General features: G+C 51.8%; 5 protein-coding genes and 2 pseudogenes across 5 annotated transcripts; 5 read left to right on the top strand and 2 right to left on the bottom strand.

Annotated features, from left to right (window-relative positions):
• Positions 1 to 4,273: 4,273 nt before the first annotated feature.
• On the top strand, positions 4,274 to 4,994 carry LOC139009246 (hemoglobin subunit zeta-like; annotated as a pseudogene).
• Positions 4,995 to 5,643: 649 nt separating this feature from the next.
• HBM (hemoglobin subunit mu) lies at positions 5,644 to 6,438 on the top strand. The gene is made up of 3 exons (XM_070413402.1): positions 5,644 to 5,763; positions 5,946 to 6,150; positions 6,261 to 6,438. Exons 1-3 carry the CDS (start codon positions 5,672 to 5,674, stop codon positions 6,387 to 6,389), a joined length of 426 nt encoding a protein of 141 aa, XP_070269503.1. The 5' UTR covers positions 5,644 to 5,671; the 3' UTR covers positions 6,390 to 6,438.
• Positions 6,439 to 8,504: 2,066 nt separating this feature from the next.
• On the top strand, positions 8,505 to 9,434 carry LOC139009244 (hemoglobin subunit alpha). The gene is made up of 3 exons (XM_070413401.1): positions 8,505 to 8,647; positions 8,890 to 9,094; positions 9,211 to 9,434. Exons 1-3 carry the CDS (start codon positions 8,553 to 8,555, stop codon positions 9,337 to 9,339), a joined length of 429 nt encoding a protein of 142 aa, XP_070269502.1. The 5' UTR covers positions 8,505 to 8,552; the 3' UTR covers positions 9,340 to 9,434.
• Positions 9,435 to 13,267: 3,833 nt separating this feature from the next.
• Positions 13,268 to 14,193, top strand: LOC139009243 (hemoglobin subunit alpha). Its single transcript, XM_070413400.1, has 3 exons — positions 13,268 to 13,406; positions 13,649 to 13,853; positions 13,970 to 14,193. Exons 1-3 carry the CDS (start codon positions 13,312 to 13,314, stop codon positions 14,096 to 14,098), a joined length of 429 nt encoding a protein of 142 aa, XP_070269501.1. The 5' UTR covers positions 13,268 to 13,311; the 3' UTR covers positions 14,099 to 14,193.
• Positions 14,194 to 15,823: 1,630 nt separating this feature from the next.
• HBQ1 (hemoglobin subunit theta 1) lies at positions 15,824 to 16,770 on the top strand. Its single transcript, XM_070411634.1, has 3 exons — positions 15,824 to 16,092; positions 16,227 to 16,431; positions 16,555 to 16,770. Exons 1-3 carry the CDS (start codon positions 15,998 to 16,000, stop codon positions 16,681 to 16,683), a joined length of 429 nt encoding a protein of 142 aa, XP_070267735.1. The 5' UTR covers positions 15,824 to 15,997; the 3' UTR covers positions 16,684 to 16,770.
• A 3,756-nt stretch (positions 16,771 to 20,526) lies between these two features.
• Positions 20,527 to 21,178, bottom strand: LOC139008321 (polyadenylate-binding protein 2 pseudogene; annotated as a pseudogene).
• A 2,894-nt stretch (positions 21,179 to 24,072) lies between these two features.
• On the bottom strand, positions 24,073 to 24,711 carry LOC139008319 (polyadenylate-binding protein 2-like). Its single transcript, XM_070411633.1, has 2 exons — positions 24,249 to 24,711; positions 24,073 to 24,167 (listed from the first exon to the last, which is right to left on the bottom strand). The coding sequence occupies exons 1-2, from the start codon at positions 24,709 to 24,711 to the stop codon at positions 24,073 to 24,075; spliced, it is 558 nt and encodes a 185-aa protein (XP_070267734.1).
• Positions 24,712 to 25,864: the final 1,153 nt, after the last annotated feature.

The raw sequence follows: 25,864 nt of genomic DNA, 5'->3' as shown, positions 1-25,864 counted from the left end.
AAAAATGACAACAGCCAACGCAACAATAGCCATCCAGGGTGAATGAATCAAAATTATACCTTCTTTTTGTCAGATCAGCAAAATATATACTTTTTGGTGTGCTGCAGAATTTTAGTAAGTAGTTTACGTGTGCCATGAGGTGAAAAGGTTGAAAATCATAGTTCTAGGCTATGAATACAGCAGCTAAAATCAGCAAAACTCCCTGCCCCGGGAGCTGACAATCTAATGGGGGATACAGACATGATATATAGTCAGATCACAATTCACTGAAATAAAAAAGGAAGAGATGCCCGGCCGGTGTGGCTCAGAGGTTGAGGGTTGACCTATGAACCCAGAGGTCACAGTTTGGTACCCAGTCAGGGCACATGCCTGGGTTTGGGCTCAATTCCCAGTGTGGGGCATGCAGGAGGCAACGGATCAATTCTCTCTCATCATTGATGTTTCTATCTCTCTCTCCCTCTCCCTTCCTCTCTGAAATCAATAAAAATATATTTTAAAAAATAATCTATGGAAGGATAAACTAGAAATGATTACAAATGATTGCGCCAGTGGGAATGGAAAAGTAGGATTGGGAGGGGGGAGGTCCTACATAGTTTTAATATTTGAATCATGTAAATATTTTACACCATCAACAATGTAATTAAAAAGAGCAAAAAATGAGAACACCAAAATTGAAAACCAACTTAAATGAACCTCTGAATATAGTAATATAATCATCAGAGGAATTATTACAAATGACTTCTCAACACAGTACCTTGGCTGTGACCAAAAGAACAGCAAAAAAAAAAAAAAAAAAAAAAATCCTAACATTCACTCAGTAGTTTATTGGTCATAATAACACAGATATTGTAATTTCATAAACTTTTATTTGAAATATTTTCAAAATATCAAAAAAAAACCTGCAAGAATAAGGCAAAGATGGAGAAATGGTGACTGCTGGTTGTTACAGGGTTTTTTGAGGGGTGATGAAAATATTCTAAAATTGATTGTATTGCCCTGACTGGTTTGGCTCAGTGGATAGAGCGGCAGCCTGCAGACTGAAGGGTCCCAGGTTCGATTCCAGTCAAGGGCATGTACCTTGATTGAGGGCACATCCCCAGTAGGGAGTGTGCAGGAGGCAGCTGATCGATGTTTCTCTCTCGTTGATGTTTCTAACTTTCTATCCCTCTCCTTTCCTCTCTGTAAAAAATCAATAAAATATACTTTTAAAAAGTAAAATAAAATAAAATTGATTGTATTGATGGTTGGATATACTGCGAATATATTAAACCCATTGAATTGTATGCTTTCAGTGGGTGAATTGTATGGTATGTGAATTATTTCTCAATACATTTGTAAAATAAAATAAGACAAAACATTCCCAAACACTCTTCATTGAGATTCCTGATTTTAACATTTGCCTTCACTGTGTCTCTCTTTCTGAGCCATTTCGTGTAGGATGCAGACATGATTTCTCTTTAATACCCTCAAATATCTTGTATATTTCCTAAAGCCAACAAGATCACTTGCCTGTATAGCCTGAAAACAATCACCAAAATCAGGAGATTACACTGAGCCAAACCCATCACTGCACAGATCCCGTGCACATGTCCGTCCCAGTCGCATCCGTTACCTGCCCAGGATCACACTTTGCATTCAGTCTTTCCTTGAACGACTTTAATAGTTTGAAGAGTACATGCCACTTAGCTTGTAGAATGTCCCTCTGTTTGAGTTTTCCTGCGGTGTCCTCATGAAGAGATTTAGATGATGCGTTTTGGGCAGGAACATCACAGAAGTGACACTGTGTCCATGTCAATGCTTCCCATCGGGCACATGCTGTTGGCTGGTCTCTTTACTGGTCATATTCACTTTGACCAGTTGAAATGGTGTCTGCCAGGTTTCTCCACTGCAGAGTTAATTAATAAGTGTTTTATGCTTTTTCATTGATAAATAATACATTTTTACAGGTGAAGCTTTGAGACTGTGTATACATCCTATTCTTTTTATTGAATTTATTGGGGTGACATTGGTTAATAAAATTATATAGGTTTCAGGAGTACAATTCTATAAAACATCATCTTATATTGTATTTTGTGTTCACCATATGTCAATAAAGGACAAGTCCAGTATCCTTTCATCACCATTTATTCCCCTTATACCCTCCTCCACCTCCCTTCACCCTCTTTTCCCTCTGGTAATCACCATACTGTTGTTGTCTGTGCCTATGAGTTTCGTTTTTTGGTTTTGTTTTTTCTTAATTGCTTCACCTTTTTCACTCAGCCCTCTGACAGCTGTCAGTCTGTTCTCTATGAATCTGCTTCTATTTTGTGTGTTATTTTATTTTGTTCATTAGATTCCACATATGAGTGAAATCATATGGTACATAACTTTCTCGGACTGATTATTTCACTTAGCATAATGCTCTCCAGGTCCATCTATACTGCCGCAAAGGGTAAGAGTTCCTTCTTTTTATGGCTGAGTAATTTTCCACTGTGTAAATGTACCACAGCTTTTTTATCCACTCATCTACTGATGGGCGCTTGGGCTGCTTCCAAATCTTGGCTGTTGTAAATAACGCTGCAATAGAGATGCATATATCCTTTCGAATTCGTGTTTCAGGTTTCTTCGGATACCTGTTCTTTATATAATTTCACCCACTGGTCTTAGCATCCATGAATGGTTCTTGCCTACATCAGTTGCTACCGTGATGGTTGCCCAGTGCAATTCTCCATCATCTTTTCTATACTTATTAGTAGGCATTCTACTGAAAGGAAAAGGTTTTCCTTCTCCATTTTTAATTTATATCATATTAACTCAGTTCCCATTTTATTCAGTGGGTTATAATCTATTACCAATCATTCTTTATTTTGATCCTAAAACTGTCCCAGATTTGGATGGTAGGAGTCCCTTCAAAAGGGCTACTCTGTGTCCTTTGACATATCCTCATCATCCTTGAGTACATTCTTAGTTTCTTCTATAAGAAGTTCTAGTCCCGCCCTGACCAGCTTGGCTCAGTGGATAGAGCATCGGCCTGCGGACTGAGGGGTCCCAGGTTCGATTCCAGTCAAGGGCATGTACCTTGGTTGCGAGCACATCCCCAGTAGGGGGTGTGCAGGAGGCAGCTGATCGATGTTTCTCTCTCATCGATGTTTCTGACTCTGTATCCCTCTCCCTTCCTCTCTGTAAAAAATCAATAAAATATATTTTTTTAAAAAAAGAAGTTCTAGTCCCCTCTTGTACTTTCCCTGCACCCGCCTGAAATTAGCCATTTCTCCACATAGTTCTGTTTCCTCCTAGTGGAGAATGATGTTTGCAAAGCAAGAGCTGGGAGCGGGGTGTGTTCATTGCTATCGGAATGTTATTCCTGCGAGTCGTCTCAGTGGACAGAACTAAGAGATGTATTTTTACACACACATACACATAAGTAAATATACACACATGTATCTATTCTGTGTATGCTAAGTATATTAGAAACCATGACCTCATACCAGTATCTCTAATTACAGTCCAATATCACATGGCTTGTCCTTGTCTTCTCCCTTTCCGTGTTCATGCCTCCCTTCTGCGATAGCGAGAAACCTGGCTCCCATTGTTCTCAAAGCACCTCCCTATTTGCTCAGTTCCCTCGCATATTCCCAACATCCCAATGGCGCCAACTTAGATTTCATCATTTTGAAACTAAGCTATCTACGAGATGCAAATATAAAACCCATGAAAAAGCATATGATTTAAAACGTCTTTAATTTAAAAAACATATCATATCATTGCAAACAAATGTTTTGAAGGTCAGTGAAGACAGGGGACAGTGCGGAGGGGTCAGTGAGTTCAGGGGTTGTCTGCGGAGGGTCAGTGAGTTGGGGAAGATGAATTGCACAGACATCTGACCCAGGCTCACTGGGGCCTGTGCAGGACAGGCACCTGGAGGAGCATGAAGTGTCTTCTGAGGCCAGCACTGATATTGGGGTCTCTGACCCTGAGGAAACCATGGTCAGAGGAGGTTTCTCTGAAGAGCCTTCCGGGGTGCTGCTGGAGAGAGCATTATTTCTGGCAGAAGGTGAAGCAGGAAGCCTGGCAAGGGACGGAAGGAGGCCCCTCTGGTCACAGGAGGTGAAAGGGGCTGGATGCCACGGCAAGGGGAGTGGAAGGGCTGGCAGTGCAGACCCAGCTGGGAGCTAGGAGACCAGGCAGGAGCTGCTGTGGTGGGAACAGGCAAGGTGGGGTAGTGGGAGGGTATGCGGGGCCTCAAGCTAAGGAGAGTGGAGCTTGGGTGGGAGACTTCAGGCTGGGGGAGAAGTGGGACCTGCCAGGCTTGCAAGGCCTGTGGCAGGGTGAAACTTGGATTCTTCCAGCTCAGAGAAGAGGGGAGGGATGGTGGAGAGGTGGCAGGCCCTCTTCCTGAGCTCACGTCCCGACCCCATCCACAGGCTCTTCTCCAGCTACCCCCAGACCAAGACCTACTTCCCACACTTCGACCTGCACCCCTGCACCCCGGCTCTGCGCACCTGCGCTCCCACGGCTCCAAGGTGGTAGCCGCAGTGGGCGACGCGGTCAAGCACATTGACGACATCGCCAGCGCCCTGTCCAAGCTGAGCGAGCTGCACGCCTACATTCTGCGCGTGGACCCTGTCAACTTCAAGGTGAGCGCGGGGGTGGGGTCCTGGCTGGTCAGGACAGAGGCTGGGTCGGAGTTCGAGGAGGGAAAGGTCTCCAAGACACGGGCTCCGTTCCCCCACCCGAAGAACCCCAGGCGCCCTCCAGCCGCGCGCTGAGCAGCCCTCCCGCCCCCAGCTCCTGTCCCGCTGTCTGCTGGTCACCGTGGCCTCGCACTTCCCCGCGGACTTCACGGCCGACGCCCACGCCGCCTGGAACAAGTTCCTGTCCGTTGTGTCCAGCGTCCTGACCGAGAAATACCGCTGAGCGCAGCCCCAGAGGACAGGCTGCGACCTCTGCTGGACCTCTGAGCCCGCCCACTGCTCCTCCCCTAATTCCCCAATAAACCGCTGAGGATGGAATGAGCTGCTCCTGCGTCCTCAGTGCAGGGGGGAGGAGGAAACAAAGTGAGGGTAGTTCACTCCGGGGCTGGCGGCCACTCTCCGCGCGTTTGGGGGCGGCCCCTGAGCCTACGGGCCCCCGGGGAGCAGGCGGGAGAGAGCCCCGCAGCCGCGGGCACGCCCCCGCTGTTTGCTCTGGTCTTTACCAATCGCGCAAAGATGAGGCTTCCCTCCGCCGGCGTGTGGGTTGTGTGGGAGGACTCGGGGGACTTTTCTTCAAAACCTGTCCTACCTCCCCCGCTGCCTGCCGGCACCCCTGATGCGGCTCCCTTCCTGGCCCCTCGGGGAAAAGGGGGTTCCCTGCCCCGCGCTCTTTCTCCTGATCCCTCCGCGGACTCCCTTCTGGCGCTCGCAGCCGGAACTTGGCCCGCAGGGAAGGCACTGCAGGTCCGGCTAAAGTCTGCGTTGCAGCCAAGGCCCCCGCGCTCAGCGACGCCAGCGCCAGTCACCCTGGGACCGCCGAGGCCGCGGCCCGAGGCTCTGGGCTGCAGGCGGCTCCGGGCGCAGGCCGAGGGTGCCCGCCTGCCCGCGGCTCTGGGGCGCACAACAGCGGGCGGGGCGCCCTGCGGTGGAGGAGGGCGGTGCTGCTATAAGGAGCCCGGGCGGCGGCCGGTGCCCCCAGAGCGCGCCTCGCCCGCACCATGCTCAGCGCTCAGGAGCGCGCCCACATCGCGCAGGTCTGGGACCTGATCGCAGGACACGAAGCGCCGTTCGGGGCGGAGCTGCTACTCAGGTGGGGGGTGGGGGGGAGTCTCCAGGACGCAGGGAGGTGGAGTCAGGGGTGTCAGGCCTAAGACGGGCGCGCGGGAGGGGGGCGCGAAGGAGAGACGGGGGGGCGGGGTCTCCAGGGGTCTGGGCGGTGCAGGAGCTGCAGGATCCCACGCTGCCCGCTCTCCCACTGACCTGCTCCCGCAGGCTCTTCACCGTGTACCCCAGCACCAAGCTCTACTTCTCGCACCTGGGCGCCTTCCCCGACGAGGTGCAACTGCTGAGCCACGGACGACAAATGCTGGAGGCGGTGGGCGTGGCGGTGCAGCACTTGGACAACCTGCGCGCGGTCCTGAGCCCGCTCGCTGACCTGCACGCGCACGTGCTCCGCGTGGACCCCGCCAACTTCCCAGTGAGGCAGCCCGGGCCGCAGGGGGGTTCGCGTGAAGCTGAGGATTGGGGGGTTCCTGAAGGAACTGGGGGGGTGGCACCCTTTCACCCGCCCCCCCCCTTCTCCCGCAGCTGCTGATCCAGTGTTTCCAGGTGGTGCTGGCCTCCCACCTACAGGACGAGTTCACGGTGGAGATGCAGGCGGCGTGGGATAAGTTCTTGACGGGCGTGGCCATCGTGCTAACGGAGAAGTACCGCTGAGCCCTGTGTCCCACTTGTCAATAAACAGGCCTCAAAAGGCGAGACCGTGCGCACGTGTAGTCTTTGGGTCTTTGGGCCGACGTTTGGCGCTGGGCAGAGAGGCTCGGGTCCGCGGGGAGCCTCCTGGAGTCTTAAGGAACTACCCGAAGCTTTGCTGACCAGGGAACGCCCGGGAGCGACCCTGGGAGCTCTCCAGACTTGGAATGAGGACGGTCAGGTCTCGGACTGACAATCCCCGGTCTGAACAGGATATTCATTCGAAGGCGTGAACAAAAGAGTTGCCCTCCAGTGACTGGGGGGGGGGGGCAGAGTGGGTGCTGGAATGGGGGGGGCCTCTATGCAACGGTTCTCAACCTGTGGGTCGCGATCCCTTTGGTGGTCGAACGACCCTTTCACAGGGGTCGCCTAAGACCATCCTGCAGATCAGATATTTACATTACAATTCATAACAGTAGCAACATTACAGTTATGAAGTAGCAACGAAAATAATTTTATGGTTGGGTCACAACATGAGGAACTGTATTTAAAGGGCCAGAAGGTTGAGAACCACTGTCAGCGCGCATCCGTGCATCTGACACCGGAGCCGAATCATACGGTTCGCAAAGCACATCGCATTCATTCATCCATTTATTCCCCCTGCACCCCCACTTCGCACTGGGAACTGCCAGCATGAATCTCAGCCTCCTTTGCAGAAAGATGTAGGCACCAGGCACAGGGGCCAAGTTCCTGGTCTGAGGTCAAACAATTCGGGGCCCAGGGCTCTTAGACCCTCCTCTCTGTTCCTTTCCGCTTCCTTCCACATTCCCACCACCACCATGCGCCATCGGCAGCAGCCCTCGCCCTGGGCCAGGCTAGCCCCTTTCTCTGAATGCCCTGGGTTAGGGATGAGAGTTCGGAGGAACTCCTATCCGCCACAACCTGGCAGACAGAGCAGGTTTCCAACCAGGTCATACATAATACAAGGTCGGTGTCTGGCAGGACCATGGCAGCCCAACCTCCACCCCACATCCCAGCCCCAGCGTCTCAGGCTCTGTGGGTTTTCTGGACAAGGCCACCTCCCAACCCCTCACCCCAATCTCTATTCCTGCTGATTGGGGCAGAAACCTTAGCGCCCCAACCATAACCTTTGCGGACAAGGGACTAGAAGCCAGGAGCGGACTCTGGTGCTCTGCAGACTCTGAATGAGACCGGCAGGATCTGTACTGAGGGTGGGGATGGGACTGGGTGGGCGCCCAAGTCTGAGAGGGATGCTGGACACTAGCCCTGACAATGGCTCAACCGAGTTCCCGTGCTGACCAGGAGGCCTGCCCACACCACTGGGAGCAGGAGGGTGTGGAGGATTCACCCTATATTATCCTTTATTGTTGGGGTGGGGAACCTCCAGCCTACAAGCCATATAATCATTTGGTCTGGCCCTGCCAAGGCATTGGAGGCGAGTTCATTAAATGTTTGACCAAATATACCAGACCAATTTTTTAAATATATGTTTATTAACTTTAGAGAGGAAGGGAGAGGGAGAGATAGAAACATCAGTGATGAAAATCACTGATCCTCTGCCTCCTGCACATCCCACACTGGGGATCCAGCCTGCAACTCAGGCATGTGCCCTTGACTGGAATCAAACTTGGGACTCTTCAGTCTGCAGGCCGACGCTCTGTCCACTGAGCCAAACCAGCGAGGGCCAGACTAATTTTTAATGTGATAATTTTGATGGCCCGCCACTGATGTTATAAATATCCGAAATAGGTTCCCCACCCCAAGCTGTTGGTACTGGTGCGAAGATAGTATGTTTCAATTCAGAAAAATTGGACTCCCCTCCAGGACAGGCAGACAGGCACCTGGAGGCTCGCCCGGCCACACGCGGGTGCACGAGGAGGTGGGCGGCTCCGGAACCCGTGTGGGAACCGGAGCTCTGGCGCGGCAGTAGAGGGACCCTGGAGAGCTGCAACTCGGCCAGCGGGGGACGCAGAGGGCGAAGGGGACTTGGAAGCCCCGCCCGCTGCCTCTCTCCAGACCGTGCCCTCGGCCCCACCTCCTGTGATCGCGTCAGCCAATGAGCACGGCCGTGACGGGCGTGCCCCTTGCGCCCCGGGGCATAAAAGTTCCTCACTCTCCGGGCCGGTACCCCTTCTGGTCCTCGCACAGACCCAGAAAGAAGCAACCATGGTGCTGTCTCCCGCTGACAAGACCAACGTCAAGGCCGCCTGGGACAAGGTTGGCGGCCATGCTGGTGACTATGGCGCAGAGGCCCTGGAGAGGTGAGGACCGCCTGTGCCTGCCTCCACCCCGACCCCCACCCCGGGCGCCCGCCCCGCGCCCACCGCCTGCAGCCTCCCCTCGGCGCCCGCATCCCAGGCTCTCGGGGTCCAGAGCGCGGACCTGCCCCAAGAGGCCAGCCAGTGCTTTCGCCAGAACCCCAGGCCCATGACCCTGCCCTGCACCCGCCACCCTACCCCACACCCCACACCCCCACCCGCCTCTCACCCTCCTCTCCTCGCAGGATGTTCCTGAGCTTCCCCACCACCAAGACCTACTTCCCCCACTTCGACCTGAGCCACGGCTCTGCCCAGGTCAAAGGCCACGGCAAGAAGGTGGGCGAAGCCCTGGGTAACGCCGTGGCCCACATGGATGACCTGCCCGGCGCCCTGTCCGCCCTGAGCGACCTGCACGCCTACAAGCTGCGTGTGGACCCCGTCAACTTCAAGGTGAGCCGGGCGCCGGGCCCGCAGGGATCTGGGCGGAGCGCTCCCGTGGGGTCCGGCAGGTGGCGCGGCGCGGGGCGGCCTCGCCCTAACGCCCCCTAACACCGCTCTCTTCACAGCTCCTGAGCCACTGCCTGCTGGTGACTCTGGCCTGCCACCACCCCAATGAGTTCACCCCTGCCATCCACGCCTCCCTGGACAAGTTCATGGCCTCCGTGAGCACCGTGCTGGTCTCCAAGTACCGTTAAGCTGGAGCCTCGGCCATGCCTGCCCTGGGTCGGGGCCCCTTGGTGCTCCTCCACCCGCACATCCTGATCTTTGAATAAAGTCTGAGTGGACTGCAGCCTGTGTGGCCTCTGTTCTCTGTGCCCCGAACGTGCCAGGGGTGAGGGTGGTTCTCCCTGCTTCGGACCACAGGCCTCTCCGCAGCTGGCGAAGAGAGGGAAGGGGAGGGAGGAGGAGGGGAGGGATCTAAGGTTGGCACTTCCAGGAATGTGCCCAGCCATGCTTTGGTCCTAGGAGGTGCCAGACTTCCAAGGGTCCCCCCTGGGGCAGAGGTGGGGAGTGTGAGAACTGCCCCCACTTTGAAGTGTCTCTGCCTGTCGCTGTTAAACAGACTGTGGAGATCAAAATACAGCAAAGCAAAACCATCACACTCCCCAAAAATGCCTCGCCTGGTGCAAAAGCAGGTGCTAGACCACTTCTATGGGACTCCCACCTCCTCCCCGCCAGAGGGAAGGTGGGTTGGAATGGGGGTCAAAGTCCCAAGCACCCTCCTGGGTCACAAAACCCTCTGCAGCCAGGTGGCAGAAGGGTCTGGGCAGCAGAGAGGGCACGCGTTGCCTGCAGCACTCAGAGTGCACTGGGGGGAGCACTCTAGCAGAGCGCCTTGCTTCCTTGTTCTGCACTTCAAGAGGCGCATTAATAGCTCAGTGTTCCCAGCCCTGTGTTCCCCAGCTCATCGCCCCCCACCCAGGGTCCCCATTCTGTAGCTGGAGGCTCCTGGGGTCCCCCAGCTGATCTATGGGACTGTGAGCAATACTGTGGTTAGGTAGTCCCCTGTCCCCAGTGAGTGCTGAAGTCCTGGACTCCACACCCACCTGCCTCTGCAGCCTCCTGAGGGACACCTTCTCAGCCCAGTGCCCAGCCCAGCCCCAGTCTCTAGGGCAGCACACAATGCTGGATGAAAGTTTGGGGAGAGTCACAGACCCCTTGCTCTCCACTTTTTGGGGGGACATGGGGCTCTGAATAGCTGAGGAGTTTGCTTCCCCCTTCCACCATACACGTTTCCTGGGCCTCACAGACCAACTCATTTTTAATTTTTTGTTTTTTAATTATATTTATATTGATTTCAGAGAGGAAGGGAGAGGAAGAGAGAGAAACATTAATGATGAGAGAGAATCATTGATCAGCTGCCTCCCACACGCCCCCTACTGGGGATCAACCCTGCAACCCAGGCATGTGCCCTTGACCAGAATCCAAACGGGGACCCCTGAGTCCACAGGCTGAGGTTCTATCCACTGAGCCAAACCGGCTAGGGCCCCACTCACTTTTATTTAAAAAGGAAAAAACAATTAAGATATGAGTTAAAATCCACTTATGTTATCACACACACACACACACACACACACACACAGCCTTTTTGTGTTACTCAAATGAGAGATGTCCCTCTGCCCTGCCGCCCCCCACCCCCTCCTGCTGCAGGAGTCCAAGTGAAGAGTTTGGGACCAAGCCCACTGGCTCCTATCCTGTGCTGAGGGAACACAGCTCCATTTACAACTACACTTTTTTTTTTTATCAAAAATATCATCCTAACATAGATATTTGTCTGCAACCTGCTCTTCTCACTCCATCTTGTCTTCTCTACATCGCTTCTGGCTAGTTCATTCCATTGTGTCATTTTCAGCAAAGTATTGGTTGTTTCTACATTTTCGTTAATTTCCTTTGTCAATTGTTCTCTTAACCATTTTTCCTTATTTACATGTGGGAGCTCTCCCCATATGAGAAGGGTGAGCTATAGACTGAAAAATGTTCTCTGAGTCTTGCCTTAAAGGGCTCAGGGGGCGGAGGACTGGAGCCAGATGCAGAAGGAGGGCTGGTCGCAGGCCGGCTGAGGAATGGCATTGGGTGCTTCTGAGCCCCCAGGGTCTTATCCCTTTTGTTTTCAGAGGCAGGATGGGGCTGAGGCTGTGGACAGAATCAGAAAAAGAGCGAAGAGTAGTAGGAAGGGAAAATGGAATGAAGTGGGGAAAGGGTCCAGGAGGAACAAAATGATAAGAGCAGACACAGAGGGCAGAGCCCAAAGGAGTGCTGCTGAGGCTTGTCTAAGCGGCTTTCTTCTTTGTCCAAGTCAGCTTAACCATCACTTCCTCCTGGACACACTGGGCAAGTCTTTTTATTTTTATTTTATTGTTTTATTTTTTTTTTAATTTCATTATTGATGAAGTTATTACATGTGTGTCCTTATCCCCACATGACCTCCCATCCCCCCACTCATGCCCTCAGCCCCCTGTTGTCTGCGTCCATTGCTTAGGCCTATATGCTTGCATTTAAGTCCTTTGGTTGATCTCTCCCTCTTACCCCCACCCTCCACTACCTTCCCTCTGAGGTTTCACAGTCTGATCCATGCTTCTCTGTCTCTGGATCTGTTTTGGTCACACTGGGCAAGTCTTGAGTGAAGGTTCGAGGGGAGGGATGGAGGCACAGGGGTGGACTGGAGGAAACCCATCCAACCCACTCCCCAAAGCTAAGTCTTCCTCCAGGCTCCCAAGAAAGGGCATATCCGTGTTTCCTCACTCCCTTTCTCTTCACCCAGTTCTGATGTTTAACCTCATCAGGAACTCCCTCCCACCAGCTAGACCAAGCGGCCATCCATTGTCACCAGGAGGGGGACTGCACCAGCCGGAATTTCTGCCCCTTCTCATAGCTTCTCCAGAGGTCCCTCCCTTCCCCATCCTGCAGAGTCTGGCCAGCTTCTTCACACCCACACTACCCACCTCCATTCTAAAGCCACAGAGGGCGGCTCCCCGTCCACCCTACTCCACCTAATACTTACTCAGCCTCCAGTCTCACTTCCTCAGGGAAGCCCACCATGACCCTCAGACTAACCTAAGTACCCTTCAATGTCTCATCCACCCCTTCATACTTCCTTAGGCCCTTTAATCAGGTTTGAGACTGTAGGTACTTGTGTGATGATCTGATGACTGTCTGTGTCCCTAGCTAGGCTGAAAGCTCAGCTCTTGTTAAGCAGCAACTTAATCAATTCAACCACTATTTACCTAGTGAGTCTTGTGTCAGGCACAATTTGGGGGACAGTTGGGTGTATTGTCATGGTGACCCAGAACCTTTTGGTCAGTCATGGAGAGAGACAGTCATTCACACATTCACACAGGGATCCTGAATAGGAGAGGCCACCATGATGAGTTCCTAAGACAGGGCTTCAGGACCACCACCCTGGGAGAAGCTGGAGCTGGGAGCCTCCCACCCCAGCCATGTGAACCCTGCTCCTCAGTATTGTGTCTCCTCGGCGGGTGGTCAATGACAATGATTATTTGCGGGGGTGGGGGGGGGTGGGGGGTGGGGTTGGGGGCTGGAAGAATCAAGACTGAAGGGAAGCAGGAAGGATTCCAGGGAGAATTCTTGACAACATGTGAGCAACGACCTGTCTCTTTCTGTCCTGGACTAGGCAGGCCTTTCTTCCTTCCCGCACTCAATGGCACATTCATGCCCCGATTCTGCCAAAGTTAAACACACCCAGCGTGTACCAAGCCTAAGTCCAGGACGGGGCCTCAGGTGAGAGCAACCTGGGGCTAAGGAAGCTCAGAGACCCCAAGGGGTGTCATGAACTCACTTAGTGGAAGAGCCAGCATCCACCCACCTCTGCAAACCGTCCCCCACCAGCTGGAGAGCCATGATACTACTTCCGGGGGAGCTGGACGCAGCGGTTCAGAAGCAGCGCATCCTGCGAGAGAGAAATATCCTGTCCCAAGACACTGGGCGCCTCCGCAAACTAGGAACAAAGCCCCCCGCTGCTCTAGCCAGATGCAGATTGGGCGCAGGGCGCCCCCTGCCGTGCTGGCCAAGCAGCGCATCGCCGGCTCGGATCCAGCCAATGAGCACGGCCGTGACGGGCGTGCCCCTTGCGCCCCGGGCATAAAAGTTCCTCACTCTCCGGGCCGGTACCCCTTCTGGTCCTCGCACAGATCCAGAAAGAAGCAACCATGGTGCTGTCTCCCGCTGACAAGACCAACATCAAGGCCGCCTGGGACAAGGTTGGCGCCCATGCTGGCGACTATGGCGCAGAGGCCCTGGAGAGGTGAGGACCGCCTGTGCCTGCCTCCACCCCGACCCCCACCCCGGGCGCCCGCCCCCCGCCCACCGCCTGCAGCCTCCCCTCGGCGCCCGCATCCCAGGCTCTCAGGGTCCAGAGCGCGGACCTGCCCCAAGAGACCAGCCAGTGCTTTCGCCCGAATCACAGGCCCATGACCCTGCCCTGCACGCCCCCACCCCCAACCCACCGCCCAGCCCCACCCGCCTCTCACCCTCCTCTCCTCGCAGGATGTTCCTGAGCTTCCCCACCACCAAGACCTACTTCCCCCACTTCGACCTGAGCCACGGCTCTGCCCAGGTCAAAGGCCACGGCAAGAAGGTGGGCGAAGCCCTGGGTAACGCCGTGGCCCACATGGATGACCTGCCCGGCGCCCTGTCCGCCCTGAGCGACCTGCACGCCTACAAGCTGCGTGTGGACCCCGTCAACTTCAAGGTGAGCCGGGCGCCGGGCCCGCAGGGATCTGGGCGGAGCGCTCCCGTGGGGTCCGGCAGGTGGCGCGGCGCGGGGCGGCCTCGCCCTAACGCCCCCTAACACCGCTCTCTTCACAGCTCCTGAGCCACTGCCTGCTGGTGACTCTGGCCTGCCACCACCCCAATGAGTTCACCCCTGCCATCCACGCCTCCCTGGACAAGTTCATGGCCTCCGTGAGCACCGTGCTGGTCTCCAAGTACCGTTAAGCTGGAGCCGCGGCCATGCCTGCCCTGGGTCGGGGCCCCTTGGCGCTCCTCCACCCGCACATCCTGATCTCTGAATAAAGTCTGAGTGGACTGCAGCCTGTGTGGCCTGTGTTCTCTGTGCCCCGAACGTGCCAGGGGTGAGGGTGGTTCTCCCTGCTTCGGACCAAGGGTCTCTCCGCAGCTGGCGAAGAGAGGGAAGGGGAGGGAGGAAGAGGGGAGGGGAGAAATGGGCAGAGGAGGGGATGGAAAGTAGTGCCGCTGTCACTTCCTGGGATCCACTGAGCAACCCTCCACTCTCACCCTGCAGTGTTTCCTGCATTTCATTCTGGAGCTTTTGCTATACGACAGGAGTTGACTCAATTCGTTTTCCATTTTTACGTTCTGCAGCGGTTACATTCTGAACTGGTGGGTCTCCAGCCCAGGGCCTCTAAGCTCTCCCGTGGCTCCTCCCCGAGGTAGACAGTGGGGAAGACACCCAGGTCACACTCTTTCTAGCTGAGTGCTCCTCTCTCCACCCAGTGCCTCCCAACACATGCACATCTCGATGAAACCGGATTTGAGCAGAGCAATAGCAGATGCCAGGCGATTTCCTGGAGGCGCCCTTTTCTCCTGGGTCCACCTCCAGGATGCTCACTCTGTATTTACTGATGTCCTGGAGCCAGCACAGGTCTGGAGGCCCAGTGTTGGGGCCCAGCTGGGCATCCACTGCAGGCCCCTCATGCTGCAGCCTCAGAGTGAGGGCTTGAGGGTCTGGCCCTGGCTGCTGTCCAGTCCAAGCTTCCCACTGAAAGCAGTGCCCTTTCTTTCCTGGGTTCAAGAGTGGTCCTTGGTAGGGTGGTGGTTGAAAAGTGAGACAGCAGGTCCCCTGCCTCAGTTTGTGACGCGTTGAGCACAGCTGGTGACACAGTCTGAGCTCTCAGTAAGAGGCAGTCTTCCTTATTTTATTATTAGGAAAAAATAAAGGAACAACCCAAACATTCATCAACCAATAGACCAACAAAATGTGGTACAACAAAATGTTGTTTAGCAATAAAAAAAAAGCAAAGGAGTATAGATACATAACACAAGGTGGGTACACCTTGAAAATGCGCTAAGTGAAAAAAGCCAGACACAAAAGACCATATACTGCATGGCTCTATGGATATGAAATATCCGGAATAGGCGAATCACAGGGACAGAGTACAGGTTGGTAGTTGGCAGGGGTAGAGCAGGAAGGTTATGGAATGACTGCTAATGGATACAGAGTTTCTATTTGGGGTGATGAAAAAGTTCTGGAACAGGATAATGGTAATGGTTGTACAACAATGTAAATGTAATTAAGGACACCAAATCGTATACTTTAAAATGACTAAGATGGCAAATTTTATGTTATATGGATTCTACCATCTCCACCACCACCACAACAAAAAGAGTGGTGCCACATAGGTAATAGCTATTATTACCATTCATCCAGACACTCAATAAATATTCACTGTCCCAAAAGGAATACCTGATATACATGAAGATTTAACATTTCTTATCCACTTAATTCTCACAACAACCTTGGGAAGAAGAAATTATATTCATTTTATACAATAAATGATAAAATAGACTGAGGGAGGCTTGGAAGGTAGAATAAGCTGATATGCAATGCTAAACTCGCTGCTCAGTTTGTGTTACCTGATAATAATATGTATTAAGTATTAGTTTCCATACAGTGAACTCTACAAAAACGGGGGCCTCAGGGTCCAGAGGGATTGGAAAGGTCCCAGGTCAGAGCAGATGGAGATGGGGCGCTTCAGGATCCCTCTGGACCAGACTCTGCAGCGTGGCGCCCCCTAGAGGCCATGGGGACCTGCCGGCCGTTGGGCGCGGGCGCAGCCATCACAGAAGCTCGCTCCCGGGACCGGCGGCTGCACCATGGTGCTGTCGGCGGCGGACCAGGCTGCAGTGCGCGCTCTCTGGAGAAAACTGGATACCAACGTGGGCGTCTACACCACGGAGGCCCTGGAGAGGTGCGGGCAGCCCTAGCGCCCTCGGGGCTCCCCTGCCTTCCTGCTCGCCCCGGGGATGGATCCCCGCCCTCCCGCGGCCCTCCCCCTCCGGCCCCGCCTCCAGGGGCGCACCTCACTAGCCGTTCCTTCCGAAGGACCTTCCTGGCCTTCCCCTCCACCAAGACATACTTCGCCCACCTGGACCTGAGGCCCGGCTCCGCCCAGGTCAAAGCCCACGGCCAGAAGGTGGCTGACGCGCTGACCCTGGCCGTGAACCACCTGGACGACCTGCCCCGCGCCCTGTCGGCTCTGAGCGACCTGCACGCGCACAAGCTGCAGGTGAACCCCGTCAACTTCAAGGTGAGCAAGCGCGGTGGGGGCTGGGCCTCTCGCCAAGGCGGGGGGTGGGGGTGGGGCGAGGAGTTCACAGGGAGGGGGTGGGGGGAAGATGGACCCCGGTGGGGATGACTCCATCCTCCGCAGCTGCTGGGCCACTGCCTGCTGGTCACCCTCGCCCGGCACTACCCCGGAGACTTCAGCCCCGCCATGCAGGCCTCGCTGGACAAGTTTCTGAGCCACGTGACTTGGGCGCTGGCCTCCAGCTATCGCTAAACGAGGGGTGCGTCATCGCGGGACCCCCCGGTCTCCTCTTCTTGCGACCTTTCAGTGTTTGAGTAAAGTCCCTGAAAGAAAGCCTCACCCTGCGTGCGCTCATGTGTTCCTCGGGGTGCGCGCCAGGGTCCTGATGGGATTTGGGGAGGTGCTGCCCTCCTACCAAAGGAAAGGTGGGGATCTGAAGAGGCCTGAGCTGGGTGTCCAGCCATGTTCAGGTCTGGGCGCGCCCCTGGGCCGCGTTCGCTGGACGCCTTGTGTGGCTGAGGGGGACATTCAGGTCATCTCACCCCTGGCAGCCTGAGACGTTTCGTCCATCGGGTCCCAAACGCCGGATTGTGAACCTCCACCCACCATGCCCTTGGCTGCAGCCACTTGGAGACGCAGGTCAAAGGCTTCAGCCCCTCGGGACTATGTCGGGGGTCATGGGCTTGCCCTAGCTGACCAGGCCTGGCCCCTTCCCAGAGCGACTCGCCTCGGGAGACTCCACACAAATCTAGGTGCGCGGGACCTCGTCCTTCACTCACCTAGAACTGAGGGCGCGGTACCAGGTGGCGGGGCGCAGCCCCAGAGAAAATTAGGGAATGGCGCCCTCTGCTGGTGCGGACAGGACTCACGTGGAGCCCAACTTGAACAACAGTACACAGGGACTCCAAAAGGGTGTGGGGGACTTCGGGGATCTAGGAGGCTTGGGGTGAAGCCCGCGTTTGCCAGACTCTGGACCTGGTGGAAGGAGGTTCGTCCTGCCCCGGCACCCAGTCACTTAGCAAAGTGGGCCAGGGAGCTGGCCCAGAGTCCTGCCTACATCCACGCTTCTAAGGAGACAGGTCAGAACTGCTTTCCTTAAAAAATTTTTCCTCATTAAACCAACCATGGTCACTGTAGAAACTTAAGAAAATGCAGTAACTACTCCACTTACTGTACTTTCTTTTTTGAAAAATATGTTTTATTGATTTTTTACAGAGAGGACGGGAGAGGGATAGAGAGATAGAAACATCAATCAGGTGCCTCCTGCACACTCCCTACAGGGGATGTGCCTGCAACCAAGGTACATGCCCTTGACCGGAATCGAACCTGGGACCTTTCAGTCTGCAGGCCGACACTCTATCCACTGAGCCAAACCGGTTAGGGCTTCCTGTACCTTCTTTATGTATCCTAGTGGGTCCAGCACATCTGTTATTCCTTCAATTCTCATTTGACACTGGGAAAACTATGTGTGAACAAATGCAGGACGTGGGAACCAGATATAAGAGCATACTTGTGACACACACACATATAGACAAACCTCACACAAACAGATATAAACACACAATGGCAGAACAGCCCCATAAAAAATGTAACAAGGTAATATTTAATATATAGTTCTAGGGACATTTAGAGATTTTTTAAAAATATGTACTTTTTTATTGATTTTTTTTTTAGAGAGAGAGGAAGGGAGAGGGATAGAGAGTTAGAAACATCGATGAGAGAGTAACATCGATCAGCTGCCTCCTGCACACCTCCTACTGGGGATGTGTCTGCAACCAAGGTACATGCCCTTGACCGGAATGGAACCTGGGACCTTTCAGTCCGCAGGCCGAAGCACTATCCACTGAGCCAAACCGGTTAGGGCGAGATTTTTTTTTTTAAGAAATAATATCCTTGCCGAAACCGGTTTGGCTCAGCGGATAGAGCGTCGGCCTGCGGACTGAAAGGTCCCGGGTTCGATTCCGGTCGGGGGCAAGTACCTGGGTTGCGGGCACATCCCCAGTGGGAGATGTGCAGGAGGCAGCTGGTCGATGTTTCTCTCTCATCGATGTTTCTAGCTCTCTGTCTCTCTCCCTTCCTCTCTGTAGAAAATCAGTGGAATATATTCTAAAAAAAAATAATAATAATAATAATATCCTTGCCGAAACCGGTTTGGCTCAGCGGATAGAGCGTCGGCCTGCGGACTGAAGAGTCCCAGGTTCGATTCAGGTCAAGGGCATGTACCTGGGTTGCGGGCACATCCCCAGTGGGAGATGTGCAGGAGGCAGCTGATCGATGTTTCTCTCTCATCGATGTTTCTAACTCTCTATCCCTCTCCCTTTCCCTCTGTAAAAAATCAATAAAATATATATATTTTAAAAAATAAATAATATCCTCGAGTGACAATGGAAAAACTGGGCACATTGGACTATATAAAGAGAAAAATACTTGGTATATATAGAGAAAAATATATGCAAAGTTAAAGAGAAACTGTAAGAAAAATATTTGCTACAAACAGCAGACAAAAGGTTATTACCACATCAGTGATGAGAGAAAATCATTGATCGGCTGCCTCCTGCATGCCCCTACTGGGGATCAAGCCCACAACTCAGGCATGTGCCCTGACCAGGAATTGAACCATGACCTCCTGGTTCATAGGTTGATGCTCAACCACTGAGCCACGCCAGCTGGGGCCCACCTAGCCATTTTGCATATACACACACAATACATGGAACATTGAAAATGGGATTATATTACCAATACTTTTCTGCCTCAAGGAAACTCTTCTAAGTCACCTGGCATAGTTCAAATTCATTGTCTGTTGTTGTTGTTGTTGTTAATCCTCACCTGAGGATATTTTTCCATTGATTTTTAGAGAGAGTGGAAGGGAGAGGGAGAAACAGAGAGAAATATTGATGTGATAGAGACACATCGACCTGCAACCAAGGTGTGTGCCTTTGATCAGAATCATAATTCATTGTCTTCTAATGGCCACATAATATTCCATGGTGTGGCTATGTCATGATTTTTCAAACCATTCTACTTTTATGGGCTGTAACATTTTGTTTCTAATATTTTCCCCCTATGAACAACACTGCAATAAGTATCTTTACAAGTAAAAAAAAAAAAGGTTAGCCCTAACCGGTTTGGCTCAGTGAATAGAGAGCGTCGGCCTGTGGACTGGAGGGTCCCAGGTTCAATTCCAGTCAAGGGCCTGTACCTTGGTTGCGGGCACATCCTCAGTGGGGGGTGTGCAGGAGGCAGCTGGTCGGTGGTTCTCTCTCATCGATGTTTCTAACTCTCTATCCCTCTCCCTTCCTCTCTGTAAAAAAATCAATAAAATATATATATTTTTTTAAAAAAGGTTATTACTACTACACCTCCAAATTTTTTCTCACCCTCCTCTCCTCCACCTTTTTCTTTTTAAAGTCAGTCAACCCTACAGAAAAATAAGCCAAAGTAATAACAGGCAACCCGCCATATACCAATGGCCAAGACATTTGCAATGATACACAAAGCCATGGAAGTTAAAATGCTCAATAACAACGAGATACCTGTAATGAAAATATATTGAAAAAGCAAGACCCAAATACACTTCTGTAGGATTATAACTTAACATAGAACTTTTAAATAATATATAACTTCAATTCAGTTGTATACAGTTGTAGGCCAGTAAATGTTTAGTTAGTGGTACTTGGGAAAAAGGGGAAGAGGGCTGGTTTGTAGCATTTGCCAATTTCCATGGTGTAAATATTGCCATCGTGGTTGATTTCAAACTATCAATATGCTATCACTGAACAGGAAATTAGAAAGAGATGCATAGCAGCTGCTGTTGTGTTGTATTACTATTGTCCAGATAAAAGAGATGTGAACAGAATATACACTTGTTTTAAAATATATTTTTATTGATTTTTTGCAGAGAGGAAGGGAGAGGGATAGAGAGTTAGAAACATCAATGAGAGAGAGACATTGATCAGCTGCCTCCTGCACACCCCCCACTGGGGATGTGCCCACAACCAAGGTACATGCCCTTGACCGGAATCGAACCTGGGACCCTTCAGCCCTCAGGCCGACGCTCTATCCACTGAGCCAAACCAGTTAGGGCCACACTTTTTTTTAGTAAGGGGAATACCATGAAGTCGCTCTAGCCCGGCCCCTGTAGACACGACCCCGACCCCGGGGCCTGCTGTTAAAACCACTATAGAATCGAGCTCCGGAACTGTTGTAGTTGCTGGTCCGGGAACTGTTGCAGTTGCTGGTCCGGGAACTGTTGCAGTTGCTGGTCCGGGAACTGTTGCAGTTGCTGGTCCCGGCACGGTATCGGGCTGGTGGGAAACCCCGGTCTGTTGTGCTGATCCCTGGTCTGTTGGTTCGTTTTGGGATTACCTTGATATGTCTTCCTCTAAATAGGGATTCATCTAAGGCCAGGGAAGTCCTCACTGACCCTTTGTCTGAGAACTCTATATATGCAAACCCTTTGGGATGGCCACTAAATTTGTCACAGAGTATGGTAACACAGTTGACTGAACCACAGCCATAAAAGTGTGCTTCCAGCTCTTCTGCTGTTGCACCATAGTCCACATTGCCAACATAGATGGAACGGGCATCAGCATCCATCTTCTCTTCGATGGACATGATCACTCGGCCAGCATTGCCTGGAGGTGGACTCATATTCATCTGCTTCTCTACCTCATTCTGTAGCTCTTTTAGCTTCTCAGCTTCTTCCTCCATCTCCCTGACTCGAGCTTTAATCACTTCCAGCTCCGGGTCTTCAATGGCACTGTCCCCTGGGTCCCTCTCGACCAGTCCCGGCTCCTGCTCCTCCTCCTGGCTGCCTGGGACTCCCGAGCCAGGCTCAGGGCCTGGGGTGCCCAGTGGGGCACGGGGCCAGGGCGGCTCCTCTTCAGGCTCAGGCTCGGGCTCGGGCTCCAGCAGCAGCTCCTCAGGCTCCAGTTCCTCAGACTCCAGGCCATTCCTGTAGTCCTCTGCGCCCCCCGAGGCCCTCCTCCCGGCCTCCCCACCAGGCCCGGGCACAAGATGGCACTGCCCCAGCCCGGAGCCCCAACCACCCGCAGCCCCCACTGCCCCTGCCACCTCCGCAGCCATCGCTGCTCAGACTGTGGCCCGCTGCTCAGACTGTGGTCCCGCTGCCCAGCAATTGTTCAGGCACCAGATGTTGGGGTCCAACCCCAGCAGGTCCAGGGGTTCCCAAAAGTGTGGACGGAGTGGGCAAAGAAGGAATGACACAGAGACAGTGTTCAGTTGATCAGCAGCCTAGCCAGGATCTCTAGCCAGGATCTCCAGCCAAGTTCTGGTGTTTATTGTCTTGTTACATCTGTATTTATACCAGTTGATTTTAATCCTCTCAATTTCTATTGCAAAGGTTAGGGCGTTTCTTATCTCTATTGCAGGGAGTAAAGATTATGTAGCTTAAGCGTGATTGTTCCTAGTTAAAGTGATTAACTACCCGCCTGCCACTTAGTTCAGGGGTGTTATTTTTATTTGTTTTTTCCTCCTTTCCTCTTTTTTTCCTCTCTCTCCTCCTAATACACACTTTTTTTAGTAAGGGGAATGCCATGAAGTCGCTCTAGTCCAGCCCCTGTAGACATGATCCCGGGGCCTGCTGTTAAAAAAATAAAAGAGCCGAAACCGGTTTGGCTCAGTGGATAGAGCGTCGGCCTGTGGACTGAAGGGTCCCTGGTTCGATTCCGGTCAAGGGCATGTACCTGCGTTGCGAGCGCATCCCCAGTGGGGGGTGTGCGGGAGGCGGCTGGTCGATGTTTCTCTCTCATCGATGTTTCTGACTCTATCTCTCTCCCTTCCTCTCTGTAAAAAATCAATAAAATATATTTTTTAAAAAAAATTTAATAAAAAAATAAATAAAATAAAAAATAAAAATGAGAGAGATGTGAACATAGATAACAGTAAAATGTAGTAGCATAATTAGAAAATAATGAGTTTTCAGTATTTATGAGCTTTTCTGGTTTTTTTTGTTTTAGTATATTTTTATTGATTTCAAAGAGGAAGGGAGAGTTAGAAACATCGATGAGAGACAAACATTGATCAGCTGCCTCCTGCACACCTCCACTGGGGATGTGCCTGCAACCAAGGTACATGCCCTTGACCGGAATCGAACCTGGGACCTTTCAGTCTGCAGGCCGACACTCTATCCACTGAGCCAAACCGGTTAGGGCTTCCTATACCTTCTTATGTATCCTAGTGGGTCCAGCACATCTGTTATTCCTTCAATTCTCATTTGAAACTGGGAAAACTATGTGTGAACAAATGCAGGACGTGGGAACCAGATATAAGAGCATACTTGTGACACACACACATATAGACAAACCTCACACAAAGACATATAAACACACAATGGCAGAACAGCCCCATCCAAAAATGTAACAAGGTAATATTTACTATATAGTTCTAGGGACATTTAGAGATTTTTTAAAAATATGTATTTTTTTATTGATTTTTTTTTTTTTTTACAGAGAAGAAGGGAGAGGGATAGAGAGTTAGAAACATCGAAGGGAGAGTAACATCGATCAGCTGCTTCCTGCACACCTCCTACTGGGGATGTGCCTGGAATCAAACCTGGGACCTTTCAGTCCGCAGGCCGATGCTCTATCCACTGAGCCAAACCGGTTAAGGCGAGATTTTTTTTTTAAGAAATAATATCCGTGCCCTGGCTGGTTTGGCTCAGTGGATGGAGCATCGGCCTGCGGAATGAAGGGTCCCGGGTTCGATTCCGGTCAAGGGCATATACCTTGGTTGCGGGCACATCCTCAGTGGGGGGTGTGCAGGAGGCAGCTGATCGGTGGTTCTCTCTCATCGATGTTTCTAACTCTCTATCCCTCTCCCTTCCTCTCTGTAAAAAAATCAATAAAATATATATATATTTTTAAAAAAGGTTATTACTACTACACCTCCAAATTTTTTCTCACCCTCCTCTCCTCCACCTTTTTCTTTTTAAAGTCAGTCAACCCTACAGAAAAATAAGCCAAAGTAATAACAGGCAACCCGCCATATACCAATGGCCAAGACATTTGCAATGATACACAAAGCCATGGAAGTTAAAATGCTCAATAACAATGAGATACCTGTAATGAAAATATATTGAAAAAGCAAGACCCAAATACACTTCTGTAGGATTATAACTTAACATAGAACTTTTAAATAATATATAACTTCAATTCAGTTGTATACAGTTGTAGGCCAGTAAATGTTTAGTTAGTGGTACTTGGGAAAAAGGGGAAGAGGGCTGGTTTGTAGCATTTGCCAATTTCCATGGTGTAAATATTGCCATCGTGGTTGATTTCAAACTATCAATATGCTATCACTGAACAGGAAATTAGAAAGAGATGCATAGCAGCTGCTATTGTGTTGTATTTCTATTGTCCAGATAAAAGAGATGTGAACAGAATATACACTTGTTTTAAAATATATTTTTATTGATTTTTTGCAGAGAGGAAGGGAGAGGGATAGAGAGTTAGAAACATCAATGAGAGAGAGACATTGATCAGCTGCCTCCTGCACACCCCCCACTGGGGATGTGCCCACAACCAAGGTACATGCCCTTGACCGGAATCGAACCTGGGACCCTTCAGCCCTCAGGCCGACGCTCTATCCACTGAGCCAAACCAGTTAGGGCCACACTTTTTTTTAGTAAGGGGAATACCATGAAGTCGCTCTAGCCCGGCCCCTGTAGACACGACCCCGACCCCGGGGCCTGCTGTTAAAACCATTATAGCATCGAGCTCCGGAACTGTTGTAGTTGCTGGTCCGGGAACTGTTGCAGTTGCTGGTCCGGGAACTGTTGCAGTTGCTGGTCCGGGAACTGTTGCAGTTGCTGGTCCGGGAACTGTTGTAGTTGCTGGTCCTGGCACGGTATCGGGCTCGTGGGAAACCCCGGTCTGTTGTGCTGATCCCTGGTCTGTTGGTTCGTTTTGGGATTACCTTGATTTGTCTTCCTCTAAATAGGGATTCATCTAAGGCCAGGGAAGTCGTCACTGACCCTTTGTCTGAGAACTCTATATATGCAAACCCTTTGGGATGGCCACTAAATTTGTCACAGAGTATGGTAACACGGTTGACTGAACCACAGCCATAAAAGTGTGCTTCCAGCTCTTCTGCTGTTGCACCATAGTCCACATTGCCAACATAGATGGAACGAGCATCAGCCTCCATCTTCTCTTCGATAGACATGATCACTCGGCCAGCATTGCCTGGAGGTGGACTCATATTCATCTGCTTCTCTACCTCGTTCTGTAGCTCTTTTAGCTTCTCAGCTTCTTCCTCCATCTCCCTGACCCGAGCTTTAATCTCTTTCAGCTCCGGGTCTTCAATGGCACCGTCCCCTGGGTCCCCCTCGACCAGTCCCAGCTCCTGCTCCTCCTCCTGGCTGCCTGGGACTCCCGAGCCAGGCTCAGGGCCTGGGGTGCCCAGTGGGGCACGGGGCCAGGGTGGCTCCTCTTCAGGCTCAGGCTCTGACTCAGACTCCAGCAGCAGCTCCTCAGTCTCCAGTTCCTCAGACTCCAGGCCATTCCTGTAGTCCTCTGCGCCCCCGGAGGCCCTCTCCCTGGCCTCCCCACCAGGCCCGGGCACAAGATGGCCCTGCCCCAGCCCATAGCCCCTACTGCCAGCAGCCCCCACTGCCCCCACCACCTCTGCCGCCATTTCTGCTCAGACTGTGGCCTGCTGACCAGCAATTGTTCAGGCACCAGATGTTGGGGTCCAACCCCAGCAGGTTCAGGGGTTCCCAAAGGTGTGGACAGAGTGGGCAAAGAAGGAATGACACGGAGACAGCGTTCAGTTGATCAGCAGCCTAGCCAGGATCTCCAGCCAAGTTCTGGTGTTTATTGTCTTGTTACATCTGTATTTACACCAGTTGATTTTAATCCTGTCAATTTCTATTGCAAAGGTTAGGGCGTTTCTTATCTCTATTCCAGGGAGTAAAAATTATGTAGCTTAAGCGTGATTGGTCGTAGTTAAAGTGATTAACTACCCACCTGCCACTTAGTTCTTGGGTTTTTTGGGTTTTTTTTCCTTCTTTCCTCTTTTTTTCCTCTCTCTCCTCCTAATACACACGTTTTTTTAGTAAGGGGAATGCCATGAAGTCGCTCTAGTCCAGCCCCTGTAGACAAGATCCCGGGGCCTGCTGTTAAAAAAAGAGAGAGAGAGAGAGAGAGAGATGTGAACATAGATAACAGTAAAATGTAGTAGCATAATTAGAAAATAATGAGTTTTCAGTATTTATGAGCTTTTCTGCTTTTTGTTTTAATATATTTTTATTGATTTCAGAGAGGAAGGGAGAGATAGAAACATCTATGAGAGAAAAATCATCACTGGCTGCCTCCTGCACGCCCCCTACTGGGGATTGAGTCTGCAACCCAGGCATGTGGCCTGACTCGGAACTGAACTGTGACCTCCTGGTTCATAGGTTGATGCTCAACCA

This window comes from Myotis yumanensis, unplaced genomic scaffold (genome assembly GCF_028538775.1).
Source record: "Myotis yumanensis isolate MYYU_CA2020_CCGP unplaced genomic scaffold, mMyoYum1.0.hap1 SCAF_4, whole genome shotgun sequence".
Lineage (NCBI taxonomy): Eukaryota > Metazoa > Chordata > Mammalia > Chiroptera > Vespertilionidae > Myotis > Myotis yumanensis.
Note: the sequence above shows the minus strand (reverse complement) of the source record. Positions and strands in the feature narration are given on the sequence as shown.

Bases quoted from the DNA above. Each gene is read 5' to 3' on its own strand.
- HBM (XM_070413402.1), top strand. From the start codon at position 5,672: ATGCTCAGCGCTCAGGAGCGCGCCCACATCGCGCAGGTCTGGGACCTG. The intron at 5,764-5,945 runs GTGGGGGGTGGG...CTGCTCCCGCAG, and splicing joins GGGGCGGAGCTGCTACTCAG to GCTCTTCACCGTGTACCCCA. The intron at 6,151-6,260 runs GTGAGGCAGCCC...CTTCTCCCGCAG, and splicing joins TGGACCCCGCCAACTTCCCA to CTGCTGATCCAGTGTTTCCA.
- LOC139009244 (XM_070413401.1), top strand. From the start codon at position 8,553: ATGGTGCTGTCTCCCGCTGACAAGACCAACGTCAAGGCCGCCTGGGAC. The intron at 8,648-8,889 runs GTGAGGACCGCC...CTCTCCTCGCAG, and splicing joins GGCGCAGAGGCCCTGGAGAG to GATGTTCCTGAGCTTCCCCA. The intron at 9,095-9,210 runs GTGAGCCGGGCG...CTCTCTTCACAG, and splicing joins TGGACCCCGTCAACTTCAAG to CTCCTGAGCCACTGCCTGCT.
- LOC139009243 (XM_070413400.1), top strand. From the start codon at position 13,312: ATGGTGCTGTCTCCCGCTGACAAGACCAACATCAAGGCCGCCTGGGAC. The intron at 13,407-13,648 runs GTGAGGACCGCC...CTCTCCTCGCAG, and splicing joins GGCGCAGAGGCCCTGGAGAG to GATGTTCCTGAGCTTCCCCA. The intron at 13,854-13,969 runs GTGAGCCGGGCG...CTCTCTTCACAG, and splicing joins TGGACCCCGTCAACTTCAAG to CTCCTGAGCCACTGCCTGCT.
- HBQ1 (XM_070411634.1), top strand. From the start codon at position 15,998: ATGGTGCTGTCGGCGGCGGACCAGGCTGCAGTGCGCGCTCTCTGGAGA. The intron at 16,093-16,226 runs GTGCGGGCAGCC...TTCCTTCCGAAG, and splicing joins ACCACGGAGGCCCTGGAGAG to GACCTTCCTGGCCTTCCCCT. The intron at 16,432-16,554 runs GTGAGCAAGCGC...CATCCTCCGCAG, and splicing joins TGAACCCCGTCAACTTCAAG to CTGCTGGGCCACTGCCTGCT.
- LOC139008319 (XM_070411633.1), bottom strand. From the start codon at position 24,711: ATGGAGGAAGAAGCTGAGAAGCTAAAAGAGCTACAGAACGAGGTAGAG. The intron at 24,168-24,248 runs GTTCCCGGACCA...ACAGTTCCGGAG, and splicing joins CCGGACCAGCAACTGCAACA to CTCGATGCTATAATGGTTTT.